The sequence below is a fragment of the Pelophylax lessonae genome, assembly GCF_965119305.1.
Source record: "Pelophylax lessonae genome assembly, chromosome: 12".
Taxonomy (NCBI): domain Eukaryota; kingdom Metazoa; phylum Chordata; class Amphibia; order Anura; family Ranidae; genus Pelophylax; species Pelophylax lessonae.
Window position 1 is genome coordinate 96,087,217 of NC_138779.1, and position 13,288 is coordinate 96,100,504.

Genomic DNA, 13,288 nt, shown 5'->3' on the forward strand with positions numbered 1-13,288 from the left:
GGGGTCCATAATTGTATTTGCTGTTTGGCCGATATTGGCACACGCTTTCACAATGACTGATTAATTGACCCCTATGGACTTGTTTTTGTTTCACTAATGATGTCCGGACTGAACATAATGCCGATTGTGCCTTTTCTGTATTTTTTTTTTCTTCCTACATGCATTTATGCACTTCTTTGCTATTTTGTATTTCTGTATGTTGTTTTGAATTTGTTAAATAAAGATTATTTAAAAAAAAAAAAGAAGGAAAATGATAAATGGTTTTCAAAAGTTTTTACAAATAAATATCTGAAAAGTGTGGCGTGCATTTGTATTCAGCCCCCTTTCCTTTTATACCCCTAACTAAAATCTGGTAGAACCAATTTCCTTCAGAAGTCACATATGTTGTCAGAGTCCACCTGTGTGTAATTTAATCTCAGTATAAATACAGCTGTTCTGTCAAGCCCTCAGAGGTTTGTTAGAGAACCTTAATGAACAAAGAGCATCATGAAGGCCAAGGAACACACCATACAGGTCAGGGATACATTTGTGGAGAAGTTTAAAGCATGGTTGGGTTATAAAAAAATATCCCAAGCTTTGAACATCTCAGGGAGCACTGTTCAATCCATCATCCGAAAATGGAAAGAGTATGGCACAACTGCAAACCTACCAAGACCTGGCTGTCCACCTAAACTGACAGCTGGGCAAGGAGAACATGGTAACTCTGGAAAAGCTGCAGAGATCCACAGCTCAGGTGGGAGTATCTGTCCACAGGACAACTATTAATCCTGCACTCCACAAATCCGGGCTTTATGAAAGAGTGGCATAAAGAAAATCATTGTTGAAAGCAAGCCATAAGGCAAAGTTTCAGAGAAGCCACGTGGGGGAAACAGCAAACATATGGAAGAAGGTGCTCTGGTCGGATGAGACCAAAATTGAACTTTTTGGCCTAAAAGCAAAACGCTATGTGTGGCATAAAACTAAAACTGCACATCACCCTGAACACACCATTCCCACCATGACACCATGAAACATGGTGTTAGCAGCATCATGTCGTGGGGATGCTTTTCTTGAGGGACAGGGAAGCTGGTCATAGCTGATGGGAAGATGGATGGAGGAGCCAAATACAAGGCACTCCTAGAAGAAAACCTGTTAGAGTCTGCATAAGACTTGAGACTGGGGCATAGGTTCACTTTCCAGCAGGACAACTACCCTAAACATACAGCCAGAGCTACAATGGAATTGTTTAGATCAAAGCATATTCATGTGTTAGAATTTCCCAGTCAAAGTCCAGACCTAAATCCAATTGAGAAACTGTGGCAAGACTTAAAATGTGCTTTTTACAGACACTCCTCATCCATTCTGACAGAGCTTGAGCTATTTTGCAAAGAAGAATGGGCAAAAATGTAATTCTCTAAATGTGTAAAGCTGGTAGAGACATCCCCAACAAAAACTTGCAGCTGTAATTGCAGCAAAAGGTGGTTCTACAAAGTATTGACTGAATACAAATGCACACCACACTTTTCAGATATTTGTAAAAATTTGGAAAAACATTTATTATTTTCCTTCCATTTCATAATTATGTCAATTATGTGCCGCTTTGTGTTGGTCTATCTCATAAAATCCCAATAAAATGAATTTATGTTTTTGGTTGTAACATGACAAAATTTGGAAAATTTCCAGGTGTATGAATGCTTTTCAAGGCACTGTAAATATTGGTGAAATCTGTGTTTTGGATCCCTCACTACCAAAGCTGCTGCATCTACAGTATATCACAAAGATATGTCAGAAATAAAATTTCACAACTGTACAGCTTACTAATTTAAGATATAAATGATTAAAAAATGAATTGTGTTTTCAAATAAACAGATTTAAAAAATCCAGGTTAATTAATAAACATTTATATCCCCCAATTATATAAACACAATAATCAGCGTTTACTAATTCTCTTTACAAAATTCCCATAGCCTGTGCTCCTTCAAATTTTCTTGTCAATTTGAGCCAACTAATGATTGAAAAAAATGAAACAAACATTCTGAAAACTAATATTCTCCAACAAAATTCTACTAGTGTATGGTCAGCCTAACTTAAAGCAGAGTTCTGCCCACAAATACTGTAGCTGCTGACTTTTAATATTAGGACACCTACCTGTCCAGGGATCCCGCGATGATGGCACCTCAGCCGATTTTCGAATAGGCTCTCAGGTGCTGCTGCCGCCATTCGTGGTAAAGGAAACTGGCAGCACAGCATTTTGGCTTTACAGTCGGTTCCCTACTGCTCAAAGCGCGCTGCACTAACTGGCTTGGTGGTGGAGGAAGGAGGAGGGGGGCCGAACTACCTAGGGACCTCGCCGCCGTGGAGTCTCGCGATAGTAGGGAGGGATAACTGTCAAAAACAGGTACCCATTCCCCCTCCCCCGTGAAAGGTGCCAAATGTGGCACCGGAGGGGGGGAGGAAGCAGATAATTTGAGCCTTCACTTTTGGGTGGAACTCCGCTTTAACTGCAGCAGAGAGGAACCAAGCTAGGTTTGCATTTCTGCAGAGTAACATGCTATATTTTAGCAGACTGCATGGATGCCATTAATTCCTAATGGCACCCAAAGCTTTGGCAACCGCAGCGTACTTTTGCTTGCCAATTCAGTGTAGTGAGATTTAAAAAAAGGGTTGGGGACTTCTTTCCTTGCATTTGAAATGAACGGGTTACCCTACCAGCGTCGTACATGTGCAAATGCGCTCATACAAGTCTGAACCGAGCCTCAAGTGATCTATCGTACCAGACAGAGCTGTGTTTTGTAGCAGAGTTATGTTACCCTCATAACTGAAGGGACAGAAATACAAATCCTTTGCGTACAAAACCACTATATGCCTGGAGTTTCACTTTAAGATTTACAGGACTTGATAGCTTGTTAGGGAAGTAGTAAGAACAACTTTTATTATAACGTGAGGAGAATGTTTGTTTGAGTTTTGTAATCATTAGTGGGCTCAAATTAATGAGAAAATTAGAATTCCAGCATTTTCTGTTCTCCCCATTTTTAATTGACTTACCTGGCTTTTGCGGCTTTTTTTTATTCCGCTGTTTAACTGGTGCTGGGGGGACTTGCCTGTCCCCTACAGACACTGAATTCTCCTCATCACTGGAGTTGTCAGCTACAACCATCATGTCTGCCTTCAGTTCTTGTATTACATCTTGTGCTGCGCCTGGGCCATTGCCAGCACCTGTAAGAAAATCTCATTAGGGAGGAAACAAAATACAATGCGTTTCTACAGACAATCTGACATCCCAACCTTTTATCTGAAGAGTATTTTCTTTCTCTTTGTCTTGAGTCTCCTGTATGGATGATCTCCGGTTCTTCACTTTGGGTGATGATGACGTTTTGGCCTTTGATTCCTTCATATCATATTTTGCTATTTAGCAATACAATGAAAACAGGGCGTATTTACTATGCACTGCATATTACAGATATTTATATTTTTTCTATTTAATTTCTTTATTGAAAATTTAAAAGTGACCAAACAAATAACAAGACAAGTACTCGTAATGTCAACAGCATGTATAACAAGATAGCTCAGTGATCAGAGTAATGAAATTCAATTCAATACAATATGTATAATGCTTGGAGAAGCTTGAGTTGTGTTACTTACAGGAGAGCTATTGCTATAGACCCTAGGGGTCTATATTAACCCCTTCCATACCGCTGAACATCATATGATGTCCTGACAACACTGAAGAAATGACACTTTGCTGCAATGTAAAGTAGTGAGTGTACAGCTTGTATAACAGTGTAAATTTGCTGTCCCCTCAAAACAACTCAACACACAGCCACACCCCTAAGTGAAAATGTCTAAATTGGGCCCAATTAGCCATTTTCCCTCCCCGGTGTCATGTGACTCGTTAGTGTTACAAGGTCTCAGGTGTGAATGGGGAGCAGGTGTGTTAAATTTGGTGTTATCGCTTTCACTCTCTCATACTGGTCACTGGAAGTTCAACATGGCACCTCATGGCAAAGAACTCTCTGAGGATCTGAAAAAAAAAAAAGAATTGTTGCCCTACATAAAGATGGCCTAGGCTATAAGAAGATTGCTAAGACCCTGTGCTGCCAGCATTGCTTCAGAGGTTGAAGGGGTGGGTGGTCAGCCTGTCAGTGCTCAGACCATATGCCACACACTGCATCAAATTGGTCTGCATGGCTGTCGTCCCAGAAGGAAGCCTCTTCTAAAGATGATGCACAAAAAAGCCCGCAAACAGTTTGCTGAACACAAGCAGACTAAGGACATGGATTACTGGAACCATGTCCTGTGGCAGGTGAGAACAAAAGATAAACTTATTTGGTTCAGATGGTGTCAAGCGTGTGTGGCGGCAACCAGGAGTACAAACACAAGTGGGTCTTGCCTACAGTCAAGCATGCTAGTGGGAGTGTAATGGTCTGAGGCTGCATGAGTGCTGCTGGCACTGGGAGCTACAGTTCACTGAGGGAACCATGAATGCCAACATGTACTGTGACATACTGAAGTAGAGCATGATCCTGTCCCTTCGGAGACTGGGCCGCAGGTCAGTATTCCAACATAACGACCCCAAACACACCTCCAAGATGACCACTGCCTTGCTAAAGAAGCTGAGGGTAAAGCTAATGGACTGACCAAGCATGTCTCCAGACCAAAACTCTATTGAGCATCTGTGGAGCATCCTCAAATGGAAGGTGGAGGAGCGCAAGGACTCTAACATCCACCAGCTCAGTGATGTCATCATGGGGGAGTGGAAGAGGACTCCAGTGGCAACCTGCGAAGCTCTGGTGAACTCCATGCCCAAGAGGGTTAAGGCAGTGCTGCAGAATAATGGTGGCCACACAAAATATTGACAATTTGTGCCCAATTTAGACATTTTAACTTAGGGGTGTACTCCCTTTTGTTGCCAGCTGTTTAGACATTAATGGCTGTGTGTTAAATTATATTGAGGGGACAGCAAATTTACACTGTTTTACAAGCTGTACACTCACTACTTTACATTGTAGCAAAGTGTCCTTTCTACAGTGTTGTCACATGAAAAGATATAAAAAAATATTTACAAAAATGTGAGGGGTGTATTCACTTTTGTGAGATACTGTATAATGTTTGGGGGTTCTGAGTAATTTTCTTGCATAAAAAAATTATGATTTTTATATGTAGGAGAGAAATGCCAGAATTGTCCTGATATGGAAGTGGTTAATATAGGTTTAAAGAATATTGTGCCTTCCCCAGCCAATATCTCGCTTGTCTCTCCTGCTGCCGTCCGTATCTTCGCTACCATTCGTTATTGACACTTGGCTTGTTCCTCGACTACGCTTCTGCCTAATCCCAACCTGCAACTACTCGTACCGACCTTGGGCTACTCCTAGAGTACGCTTCTGCTTAATCCCAACCTGCTATATATATATATATATATATATATATATATATATATATATATATATATGCTACTGGACCCTGGCTTGCTCACCTCCTGGTGGGGCGATCCTGAGGACCGCGACCTGGTACTAACACGCAGCAAAATCCATCTCCACCATCAGGACCGCTGGTGAAAACTGGTTAGTACTTAGATTCCGCACCTCAGGTGAACCTGCGTCACCTGCCGGAATGACCTGCCTGTGTTCTTATCTAGCTGGTTCCTATGTGAGCTGCTATAGTTACTGGTCTTCGAGCCTGACCCCAGATCATGACAAGGCCATTGCTCAATGCCTACACCCAGAAGGGCCAGTTTAGGATCAGGATGTACAAGCAATAAGGGTAAGTGAGGTTATAAGATTGAATACATCAGACCAAAAATGCGTTAATTGTGGACAATGCGCTATTGATATTTTTTTATCAGTCCCATGCATTGTATGGTATATGTAACATACTGAATGTCATGCAGTTTTACCCTGTTACCAAATAGATAATGGCAGTTCTTCCAATAATTTTAGTAAAAATGAGTCTGTGATCTCTCACATACATCTAATAAATCACTGGTAAGTGACTTTAACATCAAATACTGTACATTCCAGGGTTAAAGTTCTGGCACCTTTTGTATTTTTTAAAACTTGATATTAACTTTTAGCCACTGCTGGTCCTCTGATGGGCCCTGGGTCCCTGACTGTAAACAGCCTTCTATAACATGTTTTAAAGGGCTATATAAATATTTTTTTTTTGGGGGGGGGGGGGAGGGTTGCCTCCATTTTCAGATTCCCATGACAAATGTATTTTTGATTTACAGCTTTGTGCAGTTTCAAGTAAGGTACTAAGGGTTGATGACTAATATTATCCTAGCAGCATTCCGAATAGAGCTTCTGGGCAGCTCTGAGACTAACATACCTATGAACTATGCACCTTTCTTCAGTTTAATGCTGCACAACCTTGCTAAGTCTGTGCAGCACAGTTTAAACATACCTCCCAATTTATTAGCAAAATAATGTAGGCATAGGACACACACTCCTGCCACACCCCCTAAAGGAGAATTATCCAAAAAATGCCTAACCAAACCCACAAGTGTTTTTTTTTTTTCTACCAGTACCACTCCTTTATATTGGATTTTAAAATGTACAAATGCAGCAATTTAGAAACTGGGTGAAAGGTTTAGCACTGGAAAACATAAAGATAAAAAGTGAAATTTTTAAATAACTCTATAGATCATATAGATCAGACCAAAATGAGGGACAAATAAAGAGGTAAGAGGGACATAGGGGCTTTTTTCCAAATCAGGGACAGTCCCTAGAAATCTGGGACAGTTGGGACCTATGGTTTACATAGTTACATAGTTAGTCAGGTTGCTAAGTATCTAGTTCAACCAAAAGGGGAAAAATAAATTCCTTCTTGGTCCCCCAGAAGATAACTGGATATTCCCTGGATTACCAATTACTGGTCTCATTACCTAAAAATGTTACTATCTAGTTATATTTTGTGCATTTAAAGAGAGGTGTGGGATTTAAAAAAATTAAACGTTAAAACTCACCTAGGTGGATGCAGCATTGATGTGATGCTGCATCTGTCCCCTGTGGCTTCTACACCTGAGAATTGAGTGATTAAAGACTGCTGAGCATGCTGATCGCTCAGTTCTCAGGTCCAATCAGAGCAAAGAGAGGCACACTGAGAGACTGAGCCATCTGCCACTCAGTAATGTTGGCAGATCTGGACATTATTTTTGGGATCCCTGCAGAGCTTGGGATGGCTCTGTGACATAAATGCAGCGGGCTTTAGAGATTTTGCCCTACTTATCCTTTAGAAATGTATCCAGCTCTTCTTTAATACAATCTACTGAGCTGGCCAGAATAAGTTCTTGCAAGCCTCCTACCCACTGATTATGGCCCATGGAGAGAGCAGATCATTCTCTAATGATGGACAACCACATGATGAATGCTGAGAGCGAGGCTTGGATTAATTCCCTGAAAATGACAATAAAGCTTCCTTTCCTGGAGTGAATGGAAGGGTGTAATATTAATTCTGTACAGGTTAATGGTCAAAGGGAATATGGCAGCCCTCCTGCAGACTGGGTTGAAGAGGCTCCTCCACTTGGGACAGAAATATTTATCAACAATATCTCTCAAGAAATCTATGAAGATAAATTAACTCCACCTTTTCAGACTGCTGGAACATTGTATGAGCTTTTTCATATAGACTGTTGCAGACTGATACCAAACAGTCTGAGATGAGGTGGGATCCCTGATTAATTAAAGAATGGTCTGGGCGCCTAGATTTGTTTAAGTGACTAGTTGTTAATTAGTTCATGGTAATTCGATCACTGTCAGTTATTAGCTGCCAGATATGGAGTAGCATTATGCTTATGTTGGCTGTTCCTTAGCTATGGTAATTATATTCCTGTTTACAGTTTGCATTGTTAGGGTAATCTGATCAGGCTCTATTTGATCTTATGTGCTATATACAGTATTCTATATGAATTTTCAATAAGGAATTGCAGTTCTAGTATGCACATAAGATACAATATTCAGCTATAAAACCTGGTTCCTGGTTCCAGACTGGAGGAAGCTATATCTTGATGGAGGCACCCTAGTTGGGTGCTGGACAGTTTTATCACAGTGCTGGTGAGCACTCTTGTAGACCCCCTGGAACTGCATTTTTTAATCTATAAAATAGCAAGCTTTTAAGCTGAGGTCAGACAGGTAACTCTACTGCTAGTGTTCCTGCTGCTGGTAATTTGTTGCAATCACCAGTGGCAAGATTACTAAGAGGCTGCCTCTTTGTCCCTCTGGAATGGCTCCCATCCCTAGCAACTGAGATTTAGCAATGTTCGAACCAGCTACTGAGAAACATCCCACTATGTCTGCAGACACAAGGACAGATGGGCAGCCTTTAAGCTGTCCTGACTCTGGTAGTAGATTTTTGACAGAATTGCTCATTTGACTTCGGCCTTAAACCTGTTGTAAATGTTTTTATTATTTTTTGCAATTTCATTAACCAAGTTTGGAGGAGGATTTGCTTTGGAATTTTCCCATCACAGGAGTGTGGTTTTTGAAGGGTGCAGGAGGTGTGGCATTACCTATTTTGTTACCAACCGCAAGTTTAAACATATAAACCAATATAGGTGCTTCTACACTGACGATTTTCTTAGTCCTCTTGCAAAGTCCCACAGATACCTGGTAATCCTGCCAGTTAAGCTGACCTAATAAAGCTTCCTGTGATGTTGCAACAATGCTGCACTGTTCCTGAAATCAGAGCAGAGACATCTCCCCTGGTGTCACCACACTAATAGCTCAAGACTCCCGATGTCACCACACTAATAGGTTATCACCCCCGATGTCATTACACTGATAGGACAGAACAACTGGTTTTACCATACTAATAGGACATCACTCCTGGTGTCACCACACTGAGAGGACAACACCTCCGGTCTCACCACATTGACAGGACAACACCCCCGGTGTCACCACACTGATAGGACATCCCTCCCGGTGTCACCACACTGACTGGACAACACCCACAGTGTCACTACACTTATAGGACATCACCCCCAGTGTCACCACACTGATAGAACCCCTGGTGTTAACACACTGAACAGACATCCCTCACTGTGTCACCACACTGATAGGACATCACCCCGGTGTCACCATACTCATGGGACGTCATTCCCAGTGTAACCACACTGACAGGACAATACCCCTGGTGTCACCACACTGATAGAATATCACCCCCGATGTCACCACATTGATAGGATGCCTGGTGTTAACACACCGAACACACATCCCTCACGGTGTCACCAAACTGATAGGACATCAGCCCGGTGTCACCACACTGAAAGGACATCACCCCTGGTGTCACCACACTGATAGCACAAAACCCCAGGGTTACCACACTGATAGGACAGAACAACCGTTGTCACTACAATAATAGGATATCACCCCTGGTGTCACCATACTCATAGGAAATCACTCCTGGTGTAACCACACTGACAGGACAACACCCCCAGTGTCACCACACTGATAGGACATCTCCCCCGGTTTCAACACACTGAAAATTCATCACCCACTGTGTCCCCACACTGATAGGACAACACCCCCAGTGTCACCACACTCACCAGTAGCAAGACCCAGCTACCCAAAGCCTGGATTGATGATTTTAAAGAATTCTCTTCATCTGTAATAACATTTCAAGGGAACACGCCTTTCTTCAGGCTGGGTTCACACTTATACAAATTGAATGCAGGTTTCCTTGCATCCAATTTACATGACAGGGGACTGGGACTGGCTCTCAATGGAGCTGGTTCATACAGCTTCGGGGCGGCCGTGGTCCACACTGCAAAAGGGTCCTGTGTGTCTCTGGCTCTATTTCAGGCCTGAATTCAGGCAAAAATTCAGACCTTATTTGCACCTGAAATGGAGAACAGGGATGCACCTGACTCCCTGCTGTGAGCCGCAGCCGCAGTTAGTGTGAAGCCAGCCTAAAACTTACCCAAACCTTACAGGGTGTATTCACCCTATGATTCCAATGAGGTTATAAGTAAGGGTACCACAGAAGTACTAACGCAAAAATACCATGTAAACCCTTTAAAATAGTTTTAAAAAAAAGTGTATACAAATAAAATGAGTAGATTCCATTGTCTTTATGATATTTTATATAAACATTTTAACATATCCATAAATGCCTAGTGGAGCTGATTCAGCTCTCCAGACTCTGCTCATAACAGAAATCTAATTTTTGGGTGCCCTTACCCTTTAGATAAACCTCAAGGACTATTTTTCCCCATGGCTTTCCTGTATACTGATGTTACAGCAATGTTAGTATGATATAGTGTTATGTTAGAAAAGGAACTGTGCCGAAATAATACAAACCATCTGTAGTATGACTATTTTAGCTGTGAATGCAACTATTTGGATTGAGTTCTGCCTTAATGATTTACCTAACACCTGTGAAAGGGCAGCATTACAACTTGGTCCAACGTTTTAGAAACGAAACATTTTTTATTGGTAATAGTTCTGCTAAACATTAAGAAAAGCATTAGTTAATGTACATCCTACATCTTGTATTAGGTTAAATTTTTATCGTAGTGGTTAAAGAGTTACTTGAGATCACATACCTGCTCTTGCCTTGCTCTTCTGCTTTGCTCTGGCTGGGCCTGGTTCTTTCTTGCTGGTAAGAGGCAGGGTGTCTTCAAGAATGGTCTCCTCTAAATCTTCATCTGAAACATCAACTTATTGAAGATAAACACAATTGTCACATTTAAGTTGTTTAATCATAGGCATCTATTATATTAGACAAAAGCTGTATGTCCACAGATCAAAAGATAATTTTGGCAGTACAAAAATGTCAGTATACAGTCATACTTACCTAGCAACATGTCTAAAATCCAAAACAGAAAAAAATAACTGTTGGCAGCACACCGTAAAGTCCTTGGAAAATGTTATACTTCCTAAACTTTTTATTTTTACCAGGACAACTGCAAAAAGCCCTGCTTGGTACCTCCTCCCAATCTCACGTGTTTCACCCACACTGGACTTTATCATAACAATTCTAGGATTAAACCCAGTGAGGGTGAAACGCGTCAGTAGTCCTAAGTGGGGCTTTTTGCAGTTGTCTTTGACTAATAACATTTTTACTAGTGTTGGACCTTGGGCAGCTGGGTTTTTTTCCTAGATGTGTTGACAGTTGAGGGAGAGTATGAACCCTTGCTTGGCATTTGTACCCTGTCAGCCGAGGGAGTGATCCACTATAGAGGACTTAAGAACAACAGAAATCATCATTAATTTGTCTGAAATAATGGTTTACAGTAAAACTGCATCCCAGTGCTGTTCAAGTAGAATTCCTTAAAAAAGAAGAAAGTATTACAACTAAAAAAGGGGATACCTGCAGAATTTAGTAGGCCCTCCGCTTAAAGCGGCTCTTGCTGCTGTCAATCACAGTTAGTGAGAAGGGAACCAGGGGCAGGTCTGAGCCTCGTTCTATGTTCCTTGTGGAAACACATAGCAGGGCATGGGAGCAAGCATGCACTAGTGCAAGCTGCTTGCTATGGGGGCGCTCGGTAGGGGGGAGGGGGGAAGCAGAGCGCTGGCGTGGACCCGAAAAGAGGAGAACAGAGCCGATCTGTGCAAAAACCATTGCACAGAGCAGGAAAATATAACGTTTGTTATTTTTTTAAACATAAAACTTGTGCCTTTAATATAATTTTAAATTCTGCTTGACACCTAACTGAGCAAAGCCTGGTCATTCACACCTACCTTATGTACAATAACAGACAGGTCTTAGCTACATAGTTATTCAGGTTTAAAAAAGGCACAAGTCCATCTTGTTCAACCTATAGAAAAAATAATCAAATAGAAAACCACCATATTAGGAGCCCTTTATTCACAGTTGATCCAGGGGAAGGTGAAAAAAACCTAAAAACCATGGTCCACTTTGCTCCAGTGGGTAGAAAAAAAAAAAAGCCATTTCCGACCCCATGACGGCAATCAGATATTCCTTAGATCAACAATCTTTGGTGCTATTACCTATCAATATTAATATCTAGTTATAGTTTGTTTATTTATGAATGCATCTTTTTTTTTTATCAAACAATCTACTAAGTTGGTCAGAACTAGTTTTAGAGGGAGCCTATTACACATTTTCATGGCTCCTCCTGTGAAGAAGTCTTTCTGTACCTAGAAGTTAAATCTCTTTTTCTCCACATGTAAAGAATGCCCCCTTTTCTTCTGTAAGGATACGAAAGTGAATAACTCTACACCAAGATCACTATATGAACCACTTATGTATTTACAGTGGGTAGTGGGTATAGAAAAGAATCAACCCCCCACCCACCGCCTTTAAAATAATTAAATTTTGTTGCTTTGCAGCCTGAAATGAAGACAGACAGTTTTTGTTTTATCCAGCTGTATAGTGAAAGATATAATACTAACATAAGTAATAAATTAAATTATAACAGCGCTAGCAAAAACCATTTATACCAATAAATAAGTAGTGAAATAAATAATATGATATACACTGTGTAAAACAATGAACACTTATAAAACTTATAAAACCTTTAAAAAATTTTTTAAAAAGTCCTTATTATAGTGATATAAAAGTGCTCAAGTGCAAATCCTTAATCCTTGGTGCAATAGATAAGGTGCTCGGGTGCAAATCCGTCCAAATAAGGTGCTCTCGTGAGTGACCCTCCAGGTCCCCTACTCACCACAATGGAGATATGTCAGCGCATATGGTATACAAGCTCCAGTACTGCTCCAAGGTTAGGAAAGGGCCTTTGGTAGGATCGCTCCAATAAGGTGGTTTTTCCAAATATGTGAAATAAAAAGAAGGGGCCAATAGTGTAATAAGTTCTAATTATTTATTATCCCCAACAATTCAATATTGTACTTACTAGAAAGAAGGTAAAAATTTGCATAGATAAACAGTCCGGAACACCGCAATGGCGTGCGTTCCACCAAATCCAGGAAGCTTAACCGGAAGTGACGATGCGTGGTTCGTACGCCGGAAGTTACGTCAACGCGTTTCACCCTTCGTGTGGGCGTTTTCAAACTTATTACACTACTGGCCCCTTCTTTTTATTTCACATATTTGGATATACCACCTTATTGGAGCGATCCTACCAAAGGCCCTTTCCTAACCTTGGAGCAGTACTGGAGCTTGTATACCATATGCGCTGACATATCTCCATTGTGGTGAGTAGGGGACCTGGAGGGTCACTCACAAGAGCACCTTATTTGGACGGATTTGCACCCGAGCACCTTATCTATTGCACCAAGGATTTGCACTTGAGCACTTTTATATCACTATAATAAGGACTTTTTTAAAAGTTTTTTAAAGGTTTTATAAGTTTTATAAGTGTTCATTGTTTTACACAGTGTATATCATATTA

General features: G+C 41.0%; 1 protein-coding gene across 1 annotated transcript in view; it reads right to left on the bottom strand.

The window, feature by feature from the left end:
* LOC309568892 (uncharacterized protein) overlaps positions 1–13,288 on the bottom strand; it is a gene marked incomplete at its 5' end in the record, with an annotated part of 73,565 nt that overhangs the window by 39,173 nt on the left and 21,104 nt on the right. The window contains 5 exons of the mRNA XM_082274671.1: positions 3,025–3,195; positions 3,265–3,384; positions 10,517–10,630; positions 10,768–10,779; positions 11,674–11,731. Coding sequence (XP_082130797.1) covers positions 3,025–3,195; positions 3,265–3,384; positions 10,517–10,630; positions 10,768–10,779; positions 11,674–11,731 — 475 coding nt within the window. The remainder of the gene's footprint in view (positions 1–3,024; positions 3,196–3,264; positions 3,385–10,516; positions 10,631–10,767; positions 10,780–11,673; positions 11,732–13,288) is intronic.